Raw genomic sequence first — 21,231 nt, forward strand, 5'->3', positions numbered from 1 at the left:
CACACACACACACACACACACACACACACACACACACACACACACACACACGTTTCATGCATGAAGACACCAAGAAAAACAGCGGGTTATCCTTCCTATAATTTACCTTCCTTCTTACACATTGTCATAGCCAAGGGTTATCGAATCGTAAATTGTTGGCTCTTACTATGGGTAGTAAAGCTAGACCCAAGCCAAGGAGCTTAGAACTGTAAACCCAAGCCCAAAGATAATTACATAGTTGCGACTAGCAGGAGACTATAGGTGGTCTTAAATCTCAGACAGCTTAGGTAACAATAATAATGGTAATCTTATGTGTACAAGATTCAAATTTGTTGTTCAGACCTGCTAGGATTGAGTTACCATCACCGTGTCTAATCTAGATAGGATAAAAGATGTTACCAATGTTTTGTGGTCTCTTCGTTTAAGTACTTTCTAACTTGGCCTATCATTCTCAGTTGAAAATAAAGGAATTTGGACAGAGATCCTACAAACGAACCCATTGATAAGTGATGGTCAATATATACACCGAGATTCTTATCAGCTTCTTTACTAGATGTCATTTGCCCATATAAATCAATGTTGACACTTTCCAGATCTTTATTTAATCGTGGATTATTTAAACTTGACACAGACCCGTTCTACGAACGGTGATATAGTGATAGGAAAGCCAACGATAAAACTTTTGTTCCGGTACCTGATTCATTGCCGTAGGACCTCTACAACATTGCTGGTATATGCCCCATCTGGAACTCCGTCCTGGGCAACAGGTCTGTTAGTATGTATCCTAATAGAGTCCCTACACCCAACGCGACTCATTGCGACATATAATTGTCCATGTGGGGAAAAAAATTGCCTTGTAGTTGTAGAGAAACCCCTATCCTTTTCAAAGTCTGTCCCTGAGCTTTGTTGGCAGTCATTGCAAAAGCAGGTCTAACCGGAAATTGTTTCCGTCGCATATATGGAAAGAGAATAATTATGTTGTCTGTGATGTCATCTGGCAGTTTTATCGAAAACTCCCCGGTTTGCTAGCATACGTTGTGTTTGCCATCACCAATGTTCAATAGATAGTTGGAGAAATCAGCAGTCTCACCTGTAAGCAAAACCCTCATGTTGCTTGTCAGTCTGAGCACTTTAACATGCTTCCACAGATATGATGATTTCAGGGTTGCATTGACTATCTGTGATCTTGAGCCATGGCGAACTACTGGTAGTATTTGGCGCCAGTCACCCGACATCAGCACAGTTAGCCCACCGAACAGAGAGTTATTCCCTCATATATCTTGAAGTGTTCGGCCTATGGCTTCAAAGATGTGTTTGTGGCCCATCGATACTTCATCAATGATGGGCAGGTCTGTTTGGCGTAATAAAGTGCAACTGGCATCTCGGGGACTCACACTGCACGTGGACTGTTCGTTCACACACAGACGTATTTTGCATCTGCTGTGTAATGTTCTGCCATTTGAGAGCAGAGTTGCTGCAATGCCTGACAGAGCTGTAGCAAAGGCATCTTCTTAAAGGAACGGACAGCCGCAAGAATCAGGTTTGTATGTGTGGGTTTTTCCCAGTACCTCCACTTGCCTCCAGGGCAAATATCTTGCCTTTCTTCTGTACAACTCACTCTACCACAGCACCATACACGACTCTTTGTTCTTCATTAAGCTTTGGGTACTTTTGACTCACCTTCTCTCTCGTGTTGTTTGTGTCAAAATTCAACTCCTTGTTGACAATACTTGGTTGTTCTCCCTCAAAGTGACTGTGTTCTGCAGGTGGCAGCTGAAAGTCTTTGTGCAGATCCAACACATCATTATCAAGAAAGTGATGAAGTTGTAGCAACACTTGGTTCTCAATCTGCGGATTCAACTCTGTGACCTAGTCTCTCATCATGATGTCCCAGCACAGTTCCAATTTGTGCTTGTGCCAAAATGAGAGAGGATCAGCAGGGCTGCAATAGATGAGAATGGTTTTTAATGCAAGTAACTGAGGTCGAAATCTTATGGAAGATGCTTCTTGCATAGCTGCATCCTTCTCCGTGTCATCATTAAGCAATCCAAGTTGGTTGCATCCGTCTTGGTAAGATGTGCAACTTGATCCATTTACTGTTTTCAGATCGTCAAAACTGATTGCCCCAGGCTTGTGGTGTAGTAAAAGTCGCAAGTTGTAGAGCTCTGCCTGGTGTGGACTGAGCGACACAGTTTGGATGCGCCCAATGCAGTCAGTTCTACACTCCTTTGGGTTATCTGGGTTTCCCACATCTCGTTTCCTTCTCTGCCACCTGTGGTCTTTGTTATTCCAAGTGAAATAGAGAGGAAAATCTGGATAGATGATGTTTCTTGTTGTTGGGTCTTCTGTATTCATATTGAAAAAAAGCAGTCAATTTTGTTGCTGGGGTTCCTTGATGAATATCTTCAGGCTGGAACAAAATTGTTTCTTGATTTGTAAGGTGGCAGGGCAACTTTTCCACTGGCGGGTATTTACTGTGGATTTCAAATGCAAACAGTCTCCAAAAACCCTCACTCGCAGAGATGTATCAAACATTGACATATCTTGAGATTTCATCATTTTCAGTGTCTGTTCGAACCTCCATCAGGATGCGGTCTACGCCTTTTGAGATGTACTTGTAAAGATATTTCACTGCCTGAACAGAGTGGATAATTTCAACATTTATGTGCGCTTGATATCCAAGAGACAGTGTTGGGTTATACGGAACAATGAAAGAATTGTCTACGCGAACCTCCGAATCACGAACTTTCACCGTCAAATCGCACTTCTGTTCTTGCAAACTACTCACACGCACGAAGAAGCACAATATGAAACGAAAGTAGTGCCCAGTAAAATATGAAATGGATAATGACAAAGTGAAAACATCTGAGAGTTTCGATTTCCAGGAAAAACCATCAAACCTGAAAAATCAAAAGGTAGTTTTCGAAATTTGAAAATATGCCCACGTAACCCTTTGGGACAATTCTTGTCTGAATCATATTTTTGTAATATATGGGCACCTATGTTAAAAGGGTATACTGGCCCCACAAACGGGCTTAGCTCCATTATAATAATAAGAATGAAGTCTGTCTTTTCTTCGTTTAGTTTCAATTTGTTTACTGTCATCCACTTTTTAAATTTATAAAAACATTGTTTTGAGATAGAAATCATGTTGGGCAGATCTAGATTGGTGCCATTAACATACATTTAGGAATCATCGGCATAAAAATGATACTTCAATCCCTGATTTTGTAAAATGTTTGCTAAGGGCTGTGTATATAAAGTAAAGAGCACTGGTCCAAGAACAGACCCCTGTGGAACTCCATAATCGAGCCTGACCTGCTTTGAAAAGCTGTTTTTAATTTGCACTAATTGAACTCTTTCTAGTAAATATGACTTAAACCATGAAAGCAGAGTACCTGATAAGCCAAATGAGCGCTCAAGTCTTGTGAGTAAAATACAATATGTCAAAAGCTGCAGACAAAATCCAAAAGAGTTTAAAGTAAAAGTTTTGCTATCAACGGAACCCAATAAATCAGATGTTACTTTCGCGGTTTCGGTACTATGTTGAGCTTTATAGGCAGATTGGTAAATTTCCTCTAGGCCAGTTTTTTAAGTGAACCAAAACTTGACTTAAAACAATCTTCTCTAGAATATTTTAGACAAATTGCACATTCGTACTGGTCGATAGTTTTTTAAATTCATTTTCATCAAGCCCGGGTTTTTTCAATAAAGGTTTAACAATAGCTTGTTTTGTTTGAAAGTATTTGGTACAGTGCCTGTGACAAGTGACATATTCACTACCAGAGTAATATGAGGTAGGACAATATCAATACAGGTTTTGAGTACCTGAGCAGGCATGGGGTCAAGGTCACATGTTTTTATGGTTGACCCATTGATACAATTTAAAATATCGGTACCTGTAATCTGTGGCGTCGCGTGGATTGCAGACAAGGTGGTGCATAATTGGTCGCTTTTAAGGACAAGCGGGCTAACCCAGATCAAATCTTTGCCCAGATTTCGAGGGTTTCCAGAAATCTTGACCTACACCAAAAGTGGGCATTGGCCTACCCATAGGAGGAGTTTAGTTTCATTTGTGTGTATATTTTTTGCGTTATAGAGAAAACTCTCCTTGTCTTTTAAAGAAACTGAACAAGGGGCAACAACTTTACCTTCGTTTTTCTCAAAGCAGCATTTTTTTGGGATAGCCCCCTTGTCCTTAAAAGCGACCAATTGGAAAGTGAGCAAATGGGCAATAGGCTTTAGTAGCTACTATTAAGATTTCTAGAGAAAGTCAATTAGAATCTACCGGATATTCCGTAATCTACATCTATCGATATTTACAACTGTTTCTGTATGAAACCGCATAAAAGTTGCAATAAAGTGAAACAATACTAACAACTCACTATGCTCACAATCTGAGAAGATTCAAAGATTTCTAATTACTTCGTGCAGCACCAGGACTTGCTACACAATAGAGAGAGACGACAGTTCCGATTCCCATTCTTCATTGAGTTACCGTAGACTCTACAAGTGTAGTAGATAGGCTCGCGGAAACTTTGATCAAATTTTTATCTGCCACCAATTTGGTGCTGCGAAGAGCAGTTTCATAATGTACCTTTCTTCTTGTGCGGGAAGAACTATGCCTAGATTTCTCTACAGTGACAACAATAACTTTGGTGCAAAGATTTTGTTTGCTCCCAGCGGACACTACCTCAAGCGGTGCAAACGAGCATAAACCGTCCTCGCCGTCTGTCTCTTCACTGGCGCAGCCAGCGGGTAACGGATCGCAAGGATGTAGTAGGTCCATAGATATAAACCACTTCTCTCTATTCCCGAAGTAGGCCTAATGTAGATCTAGAGCACTGACTGGTTTAGAACAATTAGAAAGAAAAAAAAGGGGGGGGGGGGTGAAGGCCAGGGTTAGGTGGAGCGATTGCACCAATGGCGCCCCGCCACTGTCTGTAACTGGACTAAAAGAATCTAATATAATATGTTCAGTAAATTATGAAAATTCCGGTATTTGTTTATACCGGAACCTCCCGAAAACAACCGAAACCTCCCCAAACCACCCCAAACCACGCAAAAACCACCCCAAACCACGCAAAAACCACCCGAAACCACCCAAAACTTCCCGAAACCACCCGAAACCCCCTCAAAATGTCTATGATATGATGTTATTTGCTATGCTATCTATCGCTCTGTGGATAAAATATTATGTCGGCTGGTTCTTGGTTCTTTTTATAAGAGAAAATGACAGTTTGTGAAATCTTTTTTCAACTCCATTCTTTATTTTGTTTTAACTGATTAGCGACTGCTCAGGTTGCAATTAATAGCCTGTACTTCTTAGAATTTTAATTAGTGTTATAGTAGTATTCAACTATAGATTTTCACATAATGTTATGATGCGTTATTTAATGTCTGTTATCTTATGCATGTTGTGAAGTATTCTATGGAGAAGTGACTATGAAGTGACCCATAAAATATTTTGGAGTGAAATTATTTAAAAAAAACTTGGGTTATCACTTATTATATAATATTATTCCTGCATATTTCCTGGACAAAAGTCCAGAAACGTATGTAAGATTTTCTATACCCTAAAGTGGTGTTTGAAGGGATTTTAGAGCAGAGGGTAGACAATTTTAAAAAGAAAATAATTGCCACTTTTTTCTCAAAAGGCATGTTTTACACAGCCTATATGTTTCAGTTTTTAGTAGGAAACGTTCATTCTATTTCTATTGCGTTAATATTATCAAGAAGTTGCCATGTTCGAGTTTAAAATATGTTTTTACGGTTTCTAATTGGAATGAGAACTATTTTGGACTTTTCTGACCTTTATCGGCCATTTTCTTAAAATGCTATTTTCACACATTTTATCCCATTTTCTTGCTGTATCTTATTCGATTTTAATGTAACTTTCACAAAATGTTAACGACTCTTATTTCTAAAAACTGTCTTGAGGAATTTTTTTATTGCACTTGTAGCTTTTGATAAATGGCGTCAGAAAGTGGTTTTTTCCCTTTTTTCAGTTATGCAATAAGCCAATTTTTTAAGTCCCGTAAAATGAAAACTAAAGCATATACCACTAATTCCCCAAGACTATTTTTAGATATGCACTTTTCCTTTGTACATGCCAAATAAAAAGTGTTTGAAATAAAAACAAATAAGTCAAACCAAGTGAAATATTGTCTCTTATATATAATGCTATCGTACTTTTAAAAAAAGTTTAAATAATGTTTTCAGGATCAAGAAGTATCCAAGTGGGTGATTGGCGGGTGCTCTGGTGTGTTTTGCTCCTTCTTTCCTATCAAACATCTATCATCCTTATCTCCCGCCTCCTTCTGTTTTGTGTTTGTTGCTCTCTTGTAACACCTCTAATCTTCGGCACTCGGTTGAGTTTAACCTTATCGTGTTGCAAGTGCAGTAAAACACTTACTAAAACAAAAAAAGAGTCCAAAAACGATAATATTGTATTACAGATCAATATTTTTCCCACAGAGCGATAGATAGCATAGCAAAATAACATCATATCATAGAAATTTTGAGGAGGTTTCGGGTGGTTTCGGGGGGTTTTGGCGTGGTTTCGGGTGGTTTTGGGAGGTTTCGGTTGTTTTCGGGAGGTTCCGGTATAAACAAGTACCCATGTAAATTTCCATTTGGCTTTAGGTCGAGTGAAGGAAGAGCGTGTGTTATTAATTTTGTCATTGAAAAAAAGTCACAAATAAAATATTAAGTTCGTCATCTGATGTTGCAAAGGGGAGGGGAGATATTGTTTCTTTTCCCAGAATAGCATTGGTAGTCTGAACGAGTTGTAGAAGCCTATCCGTCCCCACATTCACTTTAATGCCTTCCTCAAAAGAAGCCATGTAATAAACGTTATTGTGCTCTTCATTTATATTTACTCTATAAAAATGTAGGCCCTATATTTGTTTCGCGATATTTTTGCAACAATTTTTTTTTAATCTATAAAATAATAAGTACATTTTGAAAGACGCTACGTTATTTTCAAACGGAACCCTTTACAGTATCGAACGACTTTGTGACTTTACTCAACTCAACTGCTATCATATTATAATAAATAATAAATTACATTTTATTGATCCCTATGGGGAAATACAACAGCAAACATAGGTCCGGGACTAGACGGTCAGAGATAGTATAAGAACGTATAGGTCCGGGGGCTCTCGTGGCCTTGGGGTTAAGATGTTCGTTGTTCGCCTCTCATTCAATAGGTCCGGGGCGAGGCTACCAAAATAGCTTTAGTTCCGGTATCCTCGGAGGGGAATCCCAATAGCGACGGAAAATTTCCTTCTCTAAAAATTTCTCCTTTCACATCCTTTCCTGCTCCCTAACATTAACAATGTTCTGTCGTCTGATTTAGTCTCCACTTTCTACCCTCACCTCTTCTGCCCCCTCCTCTGGGCTCCTGACTGCTGTCTTTCTACTGTTACTTGGCTCCTTCTTACTGTCTTTCAGCCGCACCCCTGATATTATGGTAGAAAAGATCTTCACCTAGTCTTCTCGGACAAAAGGCGAAAATTAGACAGGTGTGTACGTAGAGCATAATTTTATGTATAAATGTGTAGGCCCTAGATTCTAGGTATTTTTTTTTAAAGAAAGAAAAAGAAAAAAAAGAGATATATCTAATTAGTCACTCAGTGAGCCCGGCAATGCATGCACTAAAAATTATGTAGAATACTGTAATAAAAACTCACTACACAGTCGCTATGAAACTGACTTGAATGGCTATACAGACAGAATTATACGTTCATTCTCTATAAACTTAATGCTATTCTTCCTCTCTCTCTCTCTCTCTCTCTCTCTCTCTCTCTCTCTCTCTCTCTCTCTTTCTGTCTGCCTGTATGTCTGTCTGTCTGTTTGTCTGTCTGTCTGTCTCTCTCTCTCTCTCTCTCTCTCTCTCTCTCTCTCTCTCTCTCTCTCTCTCTCTCTCTCTCCCTATCTGTCTCGATCTGGTCTCTCTGTCTCATCCTCACTCAAACTCTTTTGTTGATCATTGCACCACCAGGAAATTTTACTTTATTGCATTCAGAGCAAAAACTCCTAGGTTGAATTACTACGTTGTGTGTTTTCAACACAGTCGGCACAACCTCTCCCCCCCCCCACCCCTTCTCTCTCTCTCTCTCTCTCTCTCTCTCTCTCTCTCTCTCTAATATAATTTAATGAAACCCCCCTCTTCCGATCGAATAAACCTATTATACGTTCCTTTCGTAAAAGACTTATAATGCCGGTTTGTATGCAGAAAAAGTAGGCGTAGGCCATAGGGCCTAATATGTCAGTCTTCGGATCTCGTTAATATGTGTTACAAATTTACTTTAAAAAAACTATATTTCATCAGCTTTGTTACTTATCCTACCCAATACTGCAAGAAATTTTTCTAAAACAATGAAACTTCAGGAAAGAGTTGATGGTCGCGTAAAATTATTTGTGGCCAGATATCACTTCTCCTTACATTTTCTCCTTCAACTGTGTTACTGTTTTGTACCTGGCCTTCTTCAGCTGCCCCTCCACTGGATTTGTGACTGAAACAAAACGAAGGACATTCACAGTAAGATTTTGCTAAAATGATTTCCTTCCCCTTTCAAGCATTTAACTAGTGTTGTCGATTTCAACTGAGATAGGGACTTATTAGTTTTACTGATTTGATCAGTTTTAGATACATGTCCTAGCTGTAAATCAAAGGCTGTAACTTACTGTGCCGTTGACCTTTGCCTGTTTAGTTAGCATGTCTGATGCCCGCTGCTTCAAGCGGCCATTCCCTTGTTGTATCTTTGTCACGTTTCTTATAAAATAATGATGTCCAGTCATCTTTGACAAGTTTTGAGTAGATCTAGAGGTATGGAAAATTGACTGAAATAACCTCTGTCCTTGTCTCTAGGTCTAACCTTTGATCTTGAATAAAGTCTAAAGTCCTATCTAGCAAGGCTATGCCTATGGGAATTGATCTAGAATCTAGGCCCAGGCGATTGTTAAGATTTTCGCGTTTAATTCCGATGTGCGTTTTTCATAGCCTCAGGTATGTTTTGCTTTGGTCCCTAACCCTAACCCTAACCCTAACCCTAACCCTAACCCTGACCAGGGTTAGGGTTAGGGACCAAAGCGAAACATACCTGAGGCTATGAAAAACGCACATATCGGAATGAAACGCGGAAATCTTGACAATCGCCATGGACTATCTATCTATGGCTATGGTAAAGTGGTAAAGAACATGCGAACTAAATCAGGGCAAAGCAGGCAGTGTCTACTAGGCTGGATTGTACTTTACCGGACCACCTGTCTCGCAGGCACGCCTAGGCCTAGCCGAACTACGCACTCATAGTTCTCTACGTGCGGACAAAAGGTATTTCCGCGGGTGACTTCACGCACAGCGCAAGCCAGCAGAGAGGCGAGATGAGCGAGAGGTGGTGATTGAGGGCTGAGGGTGGGTAGGGGATTTAACTCTGGTGGACCTCCGTTTATCATACCAACAGGGGGGTCAGGGGGGACAACAAAAAAAACACAAATGCAAAACAACATTAGCGGACAATCGTGTGTTTACATAGATCAATATAACAACAGTGGGGGATTTCAGCCCCTGGCAATAATAATCTAAAAACTCACACACACATGTAAATGTTGGGCTCGATCTGTCGATTTGCGCGATCCATCGACCGTGCAGCGCATTTGGTTGATCGAGGAAACGCGCGACAATCCATCGATTGTTGCGCATTCTGTTGATCAGCGGATCTCGCTGCGCTTTTTGTCGATCCGTGAAATATTATATATACTTACTGCGCATTCTGTCGATAAACTATGATGATGAAATGAATTTTTTTTAAAAGATAATTAGTTTACTGAGCACATCAGTGAGTGGTACTCACCGACCTATAGGCCTAACCCTGATTGCACTCTCATTAGATCTACCCTATGGCAGTGTCTAAGTACACGGAAACCGACATTTCCACCTCCACTACAGCATCATCATTACTTCCACCACCATTTGTCTTTCCACATGTTTAATTTGATTTTGTTGAGTGTTGAGTTTTTCTGTAATTTTAAAAAAAAACCACATCGCACAAAATCGACAGCCGTGACCTCTTCCCAACACCTCTTCCCCCATAAGCCGAGAGTGCGATATAAATGCTACACGCAGTCTCATTGGTCGACATAATTAATTAACTTTGCCCCCGGGTCAACTTAATTTTTTTCATACAAATGACGCAGGGGGGACCAGTTTAGATAGATCTAGTAACTGGATATTAAAGCTCACGTCTCAATTGTTATCATAATAATCGAAATAAATGTGCTGGAAATAATTAGAAACAAGGGTCGGAAGTCGGAACGGACATCATACTGGACTCAATTCAGAGTCCGATTATAATTTTTGTCTATTCGGACTCGAATAGTCACTTTGATTAGTTCGTTATTGTAACCCTGACTTCCAGTTACTTCCATTCAGTTTCGGTTTGACTTGGGAGAGTGAAACTAAATTACACACTGGACGACAACAAAACATAACAAAACTCAAGGGTAAGATCTATAGAATGCACAACCAAACGGATCGACAAAAAGTGCTGCGCGATCCACTGATCAACAGAATGCGCAACAATCGATGGATTGTCGCGCGTTTCCTTGATCAACCAAATGCCCTGCGTGATTGATGGATCGCGCAAATCGACAGATGGCGCCCAACATAAACAATAACATGAGCGGACCATGGAGCTAAGTGGACAATCGGGGTAGATCTAATTAAAGTTGGAACAGGCCGAGCCTTGCTTCGCAGCACTCCCCAAGTCGCGAGTAGTGCCGAGGGGGTTGTGTGCAAATGCGCTCTCGTGCGCATCTCTCGCCCTCCATTGTACTTTGCCTGACCAGGAGTAGGCTAGGCCTAACCTAGCAGAGTCACGAGCAAATAAGAATAGTGGACCCCGTGATTAGATTGACCAATTAGCCTCAAGGTGTCAGGGTCGTGGGTCAAAGGGCGCGGTGGCATGGTCGTGATGACTGAAAAACCCGGTAAGAGACGTCAGTCAGTTGTTCGCAGTCGAAGGATGAGGACGTAGAAAGCTGAGTGGGAGAGTGAGTAGGGGAGCTTGGAAAGGAAGAATAGCAGGCCACCAGGCACCAGGGGCGCCATAGCGAAAGTAGTTCCGACCAGTGGTCCGGTAAAGTACAATCTTACCGTCTACTGCACTGCTGCTAACAAGCACTAGATCTACTAACTCATGGCCCATTGGTTAGCAAGGTTAGTTTGGTACATTTTGGTTGTTTGGACTCGCCAGATTTTCCTCCTTGGAGGGAGAAAAGCTACCTTCATGGTGCAAAATGAAGGAAATCGGTGTAGTAAAAGTAAAAAAATTTTTTCAAACTCCCCTTTCTGTCAGTTACAGATTGACATTTAGTGCCCATATTCATGAAGTATTATAGCAAGGAGATGTAAGGTTTTCGAGATATGGGTTTATTGGTTTGGCAACAGGGTTGGTGATTTTTTTGATTTTTTAAATAAAAATTTAAGAAATCGATTTTTAAAATTTAAATCAGATTTATTTTATTTAAATCGGATTATTTTTTTTTATTTTTTAAAGTCAACATAGTTTGGGATTTTTGGTGGCTAAAAGTATGTTCTATTAGTGCAAAATGCATTGTCTTTAAGTAATGATTAATTTAAGCAACTGCAAAAGAAAGCTATAATTAAGTTAATCTGCTATATCAGTGAATTATGGCTACAGACAAAAAATGAAAAAAATGTCAGTCTAAAAGGAAGGGGGGGTAAATTATAGATAAACTTGCATTTTATTATAGTGTGTGTGTGTGTACACGCTTGTGTTTGTCTAAAAATAAAAATAAAATGCTAATTTCAATTATGAAAAAAAAGTAAATTGAATATTGTATTATTTTACAGTGACAGGGGGAAAGCAGACTTTTAATGAGCATGAGTTTTATTTTTAAAATCAAGTTAATTTTTTTAATCAACTGATTTAAATCAACCAAACCCTGATTTCAATTATGAAAAAAAAAAAAATTGAATACTGTATTATTTTACAGTGACAGGGGGGAAAGCAGACTTTTAAGCATGATAATGATTATATTAGTCTACAAGACTGCGATTTCCTGGAGGGCCAGCTTAATTGCTTCTATGTAAATTATCGAGCTGATAATGCCATTCATTAACAAAGATTCTGTGCAAAGATCATAAAGTTGGTTAATCTTTCATGGTTTATTTTTTCAAATTGGGGGGGAGGGGGTGTGTTCATCATCAAGTAAACAAATAATTTCATTTACAAAATCATCTAATGAATGATATATTTTTTTTTAATCCACAGATGTTTGGTCGTATCTTTTTGAGACGCTTGTCTAGCCTGGCAGAACCTTTGCCTAAAGCATCACAAGGACAGTACCCTGTGCCAAACTCATCCAGATACAGGAAGCTGCAGGAACTGCAGACCCGTTTTTGTGTGAGTGAACATGCGTTTGCAATACTACACAAGTTTACGTTCACAACACCTCCTCCCCCCCCCCCCCCTTTTCAAAACCCTATTAAGTGTTTTAAAAATTATTGCTGCTTTTATTTTTAATAACATTAACATGTTACCAGAGCTGGTAGTAACGGAGTACAAGTACTCCGGTACTTGTACTTACGTTACAAATTTCGGTACTTTTATTGTACTCTGGTACTTTTTGAAACCAGTACTTTTACTGTACTCCAATACTTTTTATAAAAGTACTTTTGAGTACTTTTTAAGTACATTTTGAGTACTTTGGTAGCTTAATGAAAGGGTAAGTGCAGGCATTTCTGATCATAATTTATGGAGCAAAAACCCGATCAACCGCCAAGAGTTAAAAGTTGAGATCAAAGAACGGCCCGTCGCCTCAAAGATCAGCCACTATCGTGAATGTGATCACAAGCATTGTAAAACTCCTTGAAAAGGTGCAGTGTTTGCTCCAGACGGGATCACACCGAGGTGTGAACTGACCGATGCGTTTGTTTTCCCCGAACATCGCTCTCGCATCTGACCTCACCACCTAAACTTACATCACTCCCTGGGTGGGTAGGGCCTACAAGTTCGCTCCAGGTGGGATCACATCAAACTGTGAACTCTTCTCTGACCATTAAAGCAGTTTTTCCCGAATTTGCGAGACAACCTGAATTTTAATTAGTGTGGTCACATCATGATAATGGTGCGTAATGACAAAGGAGGTTGAGGGGGGGGGGGGGACTCAATGAGAGATGGAAAGCTAAAATTGTTGGACAGGTAAAGGGGAGGGGCAACTGGATAAACGTAGATAAAGATCTCAAGACTCACGATAGGCTAATGAGTGTGTATATATAATGTTATTTATAGCATGCCTCATGCCATTGTGATTGGTAATCAAGGTTGACCACTCTTTGCTTGCCATATGTCATAAATCCACCCAGGTCACGTCAGTTCATGGGTCACTGTAGATTCTTCCTTGGCTTCGTTGGCTAAGATCCTAGATTCTATATTTTCCTTGCTTCCGAACACTGGGATCTTAGGCGGAGACTACTGCAGTAGAGAATCTTTGGTTACACTACACTTACTAGACTCTAGGAAACTATTGTATTTTGGTTTGCCGTTGGCGCCGTGGACTACACAGTGTGACCAAAGTCTGTCAGACCACGATAATCAATTGAAACTGAAACTGTGTTCTCAATGTGTATCTAACAATTTTTAGGCTGCCTAAATTTCTTTTAAACTTTTTTGTGTGGTTTTTGCTTAAGGCTACATTGATTCCTTGAGGATTTGTTAATGAAGAATTCAATGCACTTTTCCATTTCTATGCGAGCCATTTTTATCAATTTTATGTTTTCTTAAGAGCAAATTTGTATCTACATTTTTCAATTTGGATACTCTTTCTGTAGAACTTTCCGACCTCTAGGACTGACTTACATTTGATCACATTGTCTTGCTCAAACAAGTTCTATTCATAATATCACTTACCCACTAGTTGCGTCTGTTCATTTGGGTTGTTTTTTGTTCAACTTCACGGACCATTTCCACCGTTCAGTGCGTACATTGTATATTCAAATGCTTTGTATACTGTTTACATTTTTAGTAATAAATAGCCTAATTTGTCAAATATACTGGATAAGTTATAAAATATGATGTTTTGCATAAGCGCTGAAGTGTTTTAGCATATTAGCAGAAAGTACTCAAAATGTACTCATAAGTACTTTTTAAAAAGTACTTGTACTCAAGTACATTTTATAGGAAAGTACTTTTACTGTACTTAAGTACATTTTTTAGATTGTACTTAAATTTGTACTTAAGTACTTTTTTAAAAAGTACTTTAACAGCTCTGCATGTTACTTTAGCTGGTGGCTCTCCCCCTTGTTTCTCTTTGATTTGGTTGGGGTTTAAATCACTTAATCCAGGCTTTTCTTTACCGCTAGCTTCTTTTTTTTTCTCGTTCATCTTTAAATGGACATCCCAGTCTCTAGTGTGAAGAATGCTGTTTGCCGCAGGTTCTCCGGACTCCCATAGAGTTTTGGGGCTCCCGACCTTGAATTGGGCCAATATTTCCTTTGTTCTTCAAGTACTTCTTGGGTTGGGCAGGCTTGTAGTATATTCTCTTGTTTGGCTGTCAGTTGCACGAAGTCAGTGCTCCAAGTTGTAGCTGATCTTTAATTTTTTGTAGAGGTCTTAGCCAGCTGATAATTCTTGCCAAGTAATTTTTTGAAAGAAAAAATACCCTACTTTTTATTCATCTGTACTAATACAGTGAAGCGCAGATGACTCCATGATGCAAAACTTGAATTCCCTATCTAATTGAAATGTTTTTTATATATTTTCTTTGTATTAGATGTATGATATTCTCGAATATCCGCACAGATGTATTGGTTTCATTGTCATGATCGTGATCTGACTTACAAGGCTCATCAGCATCCCTTTTGCTTTCTTTTGCCTTGACACCAGATAAGTCGTGTGTACTATCCATCTGTCTGTCCAGTTGCGAAATTGTATCATGTATAAGTTTAACCCTTTTGTTGCCAGGGGGTATACATTCCTACTGTCAGCACTAATTTTCAGCTGAGCTCATTACCCAGGACAACAGCTAGAATAGCCCAGTGTTAACCCGATCCATACGCCTGGTGTCATTTTGTACCCCAGGGGTTGTATTTTTCACATTTTCGAATACCCGGTACTTCTAGTGCAAAGATCTCTTTGAAACTTTCAGTATTTCTCAAAAAATCAATTTGACAGACTGCTATGCAAAGCGTACAGATCGGATGAACGAGTGAATTTCCTCTTTGGAAAGTGGAGGTACAGAGTTCCCCACGTCGTATGGAATGGATATGATAGTAAAACCAGACGTACGGATAGGGTTAATGGACGTGCGGTCTAGATCTAGTGCACTGCTGACATATTTTGGGGACCGGGTTTTCATAATTTCGAATAATCTGCAAATCTAAGTCAAAGTGAAAAAGTGAATTTATTTGCCTTTTTAAAACCATTTCGATGTTTACGTTTTACGAGAGCATGCGGCTGCCTGCAAGCCTAGATCTATGTTTATCGATTGCTTGCAAGCCTGACAGTAAAGAAATACTAGCAAATTTGGTACCGATATGCGCGTCTTTTATTTCCGAATACGAATCTACGTAGCGCTTGTGGCTAAAACACTGTCTGTATAGAAGAATTCGAGCCAGGTTATTAGCGTGACGTACATGAAACGTCATATAGGCAACCAGGAGCGGCAAATTTTGTCAACTTCTTTGACGTAAATGGTACAGCACAGTACTAAAAATTACACATTTGAATGATTTTACAGGTAGGCCTATGTCATAAGGCAGCGAAGGGGTTAACGCCGCTTGCAATACTGTAAAGTTATTTAAGAGGTGGGACTTCAGAATTTAATATTCATCTCCGATAGGACCATACCAAATGGGCACATTTTGAGTAAAGTCTTTTTCCAAAGAACACAATGTCAGACCGAGCTGACTCGCCAGCCCCCAAACCCATAATCTCAAGATAACAAGGCTGGTTGCCAAACCCACTAGACTAGCCATGCCGCACACAGTGTACTTTTCATGGTGGCAGTGATTTAATTTCCAACCCTTATACCGCCGATTTCATTATTTTGACGAGCACCTGATTCCGCTGCAATTACAATGTCTCACTTATATCACTTTAAGTAAAACTTTTAAAAAATACATTTTAAATTCATGATCTTGAAGACAAACTCTTTTGTAACAGTCAAATTAAAGTTTCATTTTACAATTGACACCTAATTTTATGATCACACTCGTGCCCATACTGCATTTTCTCTTTACGGGATACTTATATTTATCATGTGACGGAAATGTTTAACCCTTGTGGTGCTTCTCTAAGGAAATTTTTTAAAGTCATGAGAATCTAAGGCGGAACAGACTTGATTTTTTTTAGGTCATGTTTAGTTCATGTTATTTGATGACATGTCGTTTTCTCTCACTCAAAACAACAACAACAAAAATCTTTGTTAATGTGGCACAAAATGGCACCTTGTGTATAATGTGTGCAGGCCTGCTCTTTTTTACTTTTAATTGTACACCTAGGCTCTCCCAACTTTTTTTTTTATCCCTGTCAAAAGAGAGGAGGTACACACACACACTTGTTTTTCTTAGGCTCTTCACCACCCAGATCAAAGAGTTCATTGGTTAAACTCAGTCATCTCGGTTAAAAGTTGACAACTAGAACATGTCAGTTCCCCTCTGGGTTATACAGTGCTCGGATTCAACGAGGTCGCCGGGCCTGACCTAAAACCTCGTTGAATCCGAGTGTTCGTTATAGCAAACATTAGGTTTTGTTTAGATAATTAATTACAGGAGGCACTAAGCAAGTAATGCATAAAGAGAAGTCATAAGTAGTGCCTGAAATGCCTGCTTATGATGAGCTGTGTAAAAAAAAAAAGACCTGATTCGTTCAAATGCACGCCTGTGTCATCTTGATTGTTTACCAAAAAGTTGTGTTGCTGTGTAGAGCCTAGCACATGGCAACTTTTGATTCCATAGACCAGCGCACAATTCATTATGTAGATCTACGTCAGGACTAGCTTATCATGGTAATAGTGATCAGATGCCGAGGGGGAAAAAAGACTGTAACACATTTGTATCTGCAACGTTCAACGCCCGGATCGCTAGTGCCCCCCCCCCTCGACACGCACACACAGCCACACATGTGCAGGCCGCCCATCCGACCCAGACACATGCCAGAGTAGACACGTGCGAGTGTCAACAAGGCATGTGTTGGTATGAAAAAAGGCTGCTGATTGGTCGCATGCAATCGGCTAAGTGAATACATTGTAATGGTTCACGATGCAGTTGCAATGGATGGTTTCCAGGAATAGATAAAGTTCGTTCTGGGAGAAAAATGAGCGAAACCACGTCTGTGGGGGCTGTTCACCCTGGAAGCGACCTCGTTGAATCCGAGCTCGCTGATTTAAATGCTCGTTGAATCCGGGTTATTTTTATTGATTTTAAAGAAGAAAAAAACCAGGGAATTTATCTCATCTAGTTGAATCCGAGTTCTCGTTGAATCCGAGCTCGTTTAATCCAAGTTCCACTGTATTAGGAGGATGAAGGGGAAGAAAATATAATCTGATAGTAATAGAATGTTTCTTTGTACTCAGCTCAGGACTGTCTGACCCATATATCTAAATTGATATATTATTATCTGTAAATTTGTAATAGTTGTTTTTGTCCAACATTACAGCAAGACGATGGACTGCTGGTCTGGCAAAAGCAGCCCGCTGATGTGACCTTGTACAGAATTTCCTGCATCCTGGTGGTGACTGGAGTCGTCCTCACTTTCGATACCCTCAGGCGGATGGCAGCTCCACCCAAGAATGAATAGAGAGACATCATGTATACTTCAAATTTTTGTAGGGATTTGGGGTGAGAAGATAACTGTTTTACAAGCACAGCCCAAGAAAGGAGGAACAAAAGGAAAAAGGAAAATTTGTGATAACAACATGAGTTACCCTAGATGTAGTAGGGCTTCTTTTTTATGTGTATGGAAATGAGTGCAGGAACGTATCTCAGTCACTTTCAAGAGAAATGAAAGATAAATAACTGAGTAGTTTTTATGTTTGAATGTTATAGCTTGTGAAATGAATAAACATCTTCACCTTGAAAAGACTTGTCCTTTTCATCATTGTCTTGAGTTCCTTTACACACAAAGTATGGCACTCTTACCTGTGATACCATTACCAATGGCATGAAGGTCTGTACAAAGCCTTCGCACTTCACATCCTTTTGTTGGTTTCACATTCTGCATATTTATTGCTCTTAACTTAGTGTGGATTGCACCTTTTTCAACACATATATATTGGATGATATATGAGTATAAAGTGATTTCATTTTAGAAAGTTTTAAGTATTTGGAAGGTCGCCTAGAGTAAAAATAAAAACTTAATGCGTGTTATTTAGAGTTTTGCTTCTTGGTGCAATTAAGTGCAATGGGTATATTATAGTAGATCTTTATATGTATTGGACATATGACTTTTCGAAATCAACAGTGAGGTCAGTTGAGTTTTGTGGAGGATATCAAACAGAAAAGGAGGCATTGATTTTTTCATTAAACTTTTTGTGTTAGCTATTACAGAGGAATAATTTTTACATTATTGTACATACATTCTTCCCAAAAGATAAATTCTTTTGGAAGGTGGTGCATGTGCATGTTACCGGGTATAGGCTTAACGCCCCTATCAACATGATTAAATATTAGGTTATTTAAGAGGGGGAACCTCTGAGTTACTTTAACGTCCATCTCCAAAAGGAGCGAGCCTAATGGGAAATTTATGTGAGGTGCCTTTCCCAAAGACACAACGTCGGACCAAGCTGATGCCGTACCCCGAACCCACAATCTCACTATTGCGAGTCGAATAGCCCAACCACTCAGCTACCGACACTTGGAAAGTTGGAATAGGGGACTTGGCAGTTCTACAGGTATAGTGTTTGCCTGTCAACCCAGAGGTGTTTTTTACTATCGCTGTCTACAGTAGGTTGGATCGAGCACCTCGTCTTCTCACTCAGAGGATGAAAATTTTCGGGGGTCGTCATGTAAAGATCCCATGGTATTCTAAAATTGAAAAGAATAGGCTCTTCGGGTGGCCATCTGTACAAAAATCAAAATTAATCGTAAGTCAAAGCGACTCAAGTCAGTATAAATGTACCTTCGAAAATAGCGAGAGCTGCTTGTCAGGCAAAGAATGATGTTACAGTGGAGTCCACTTATAACGAGTCCTGAAACAACGAGAAGTCTGTTATAAAGACACTATTCTGAAACCCCGTTTTTTTTCCTTCTTTATCTTTGTAAATAAAATACTGCTATAGCGTACTCAGAGTCAGACTAACATGTGAGTCGGTTATAGCGGCATATTGCTGCTGCTGTACAGTAGTGTACACAGCGCATAGGCTGTTTTTTATACATGTAAAACCTCGCCGGTTGAGAAACTTGTTGGTGATATAGCAAAACAAAGAGTGGGGGAGCCCACGTATGCCAATAATGAAGGCCAGAGCAAATGAGCGGGGAAGGTGTGGTATGCACAGACAGGCAGAGAACGCATCACATGATAGGTCAGCGTAGTCTAGATTATCTAAGCCTACCATGCCTCTCACTTCTCCGATGCGGGGATGGAGAGGTCACGGTGCTGTGATGGATGGAGTGAATGTGTGACGGGCGCAAGCAGACTGAACTCACCTCAGGGTGTGATGGGTTGGGGGACAACACAGTGGGCCAGTTAGCCTAGAGCCAGAGCCCCCTCTTTCTGATCGCCAAAGCCGAGCTGTCCACTTTGGTAGCGCTAGAGAAAGAAACCTGATTCGATTTTTGATCAAGTATAATATAAGACCTAGAGGTCATGTTGAACCAAATCATCACATGAGGAGATAACGAAAAGAAATAAACAGACCACCAGACTCATAGATTAGGCCTACTTTATTATTTCCCATGAATTTATTACTGGATCCCTTGTTACGAGAATCCTGCTATAACGGACATTTGCACCGGTCCCCTCCCTTTCGTTATATCAGGATTCCACTGTGTACTTCCTATCATGTAGATAAAATGGATGCAGGCTATAATGATGTCTTGAGACCTACCTTAAGCTTGAACAATTGCACATTGCTGTCTGCCAGTGCCAGGTGCGAGGGATGATTCTACGTTCTATATAGATAAAGATAAAATGGCCATGTAACTAACTAAAGGTGAACTGCACTTTGACATGAAGATCTAAGATGTTGCTAATGTTATCTCCTGAGCTCGAGCAGGGGCACACAGAAGAAAAAAGAAGAAAGCTGGAATAATTTTTAACTTAGGCTTTCTTTTTCTCTTGGTTTTGCTGAATTCAAATAGTAGATAGTCTAGGTACTTTTATTTTTCATTTGGGGACCTTGCCTGTATTGCATTTACATATGTACATTACATTGTAGGCTACATTATAAACATTTGTTAATGTCATGTGAGTCGTGAGCAAGACTTCAGCTTGAAGTCCTTTCCTTCTACCAAAACATATATATACCGGTATTGTCCTTATCTCTTCTCCTTCTCTTTTTTGTGTTTGTTACTTTGTTGCCCCTCCAATCTTCGGTACTTCCTGTGCTGCAATTGTCAGTGCCGTAAAAACTAAAACTAAAGAAGTCTTAGCAACAAATTCAGGGCCGTTGATGATCATTTGAAGATTTATTCGTGGGTTTGACCACTATTTCATCTTTGATTCTCTTTAAAGTTAGAACTGTGATACTGACCCGTTTGATGTAGTGGTCAGGCACTTTGCAGTCAAAGGCAGGAGACCAGAGTTTTATTCCCAAATGGAAATTTTTATTGAGCATCTTGGTCTTTCTTTGGGGATTTAGTTTCCCTCTCGGCCCAGGTTGGCGCGACAAGCAGGGTCGGAAGCCCACTTCCAAAATTATTTAAATAGTGTTGATGGAGGTGTAAAAACACACTTGCACTAAATAATTAATGGGTTTTTTCAGCTCTGTTTTATTCTTTAGAGTTAGATGTCCTTTGAAATGATTTTACTGTGGAAACTCAAATTTCTCTCTCTCTCTCTCTCTCTCTCTCTCTCTCTCTCTCTCTCTCTCTCTCTCTCTCTCTCTCTCTCTCTCTCTCTCTCTCTCTCTCTCACCCTCTCTCTCTCTCTCTCTCTCTCACACACACACACACACACACACACAGTATCGGTATCACACACACACACACACACACACACACACTCACAAACAAACAAACTCGGACACACACTGTCGAAACCGTCC

At 39.8% G+C, this 21,231-nt stretch overlaps 1 protein-coding gene across 2 annotated transcripts in view; it reads left to right on the plus strand.

Annotated features, from left to right (window-relative positions):
* Positions 1–18,107, plus strand: part of LOC101848729 — a 19,009-nt gene extending 902 nt beyond the window's left edge. The window contains exons 1-4 of one of the 2 annotated variants that reach the window (XM_013079594.1): positions 6,808–6,845; positions 8,497–8,545; positions 12,300–12,431; positions 17,685–18,107. In XM_013079594.1, coding sequence (XP_012935048.1) covers positions 6,823–6,845; positions 8,497–8,545; positions 12,300–12,431; positions 17,685–17,825 — 345 coding nt within the window. In that variant the 5' untranslated portion in view covers positions 6,808–6,822 and the 3' untranslated portion in view covers positions 17,826–18,107. Of the gene's footprint in view, positions 1–6,807; positions 6,846–8,496; positions 8,546–12,299; positions 12,432–17,684 lie in introns of those variants that run through there. The other variant, XM_013079595.1, reaches the window with a different exon arrangement.
* Positions 18,108–21,231: the final 3,124 nt, after the last annotated feature.

The sequence above is a fragment of the Aplysia californica genome, unplaced genomic scaffold (assembly GCF_000002075.1).
Source record: "Aplysia californica isolate F4 #8 unplaced genomic scaffold, AplCal3.0 scaffold00057, whole genome shotgun sequence".
Lineage (NCBI taxonomy): Eukaryota > Metazoa > Mollusca > Gastropoda > Aplysiida > Aplysiidae > Aplysia > Aplysia californica.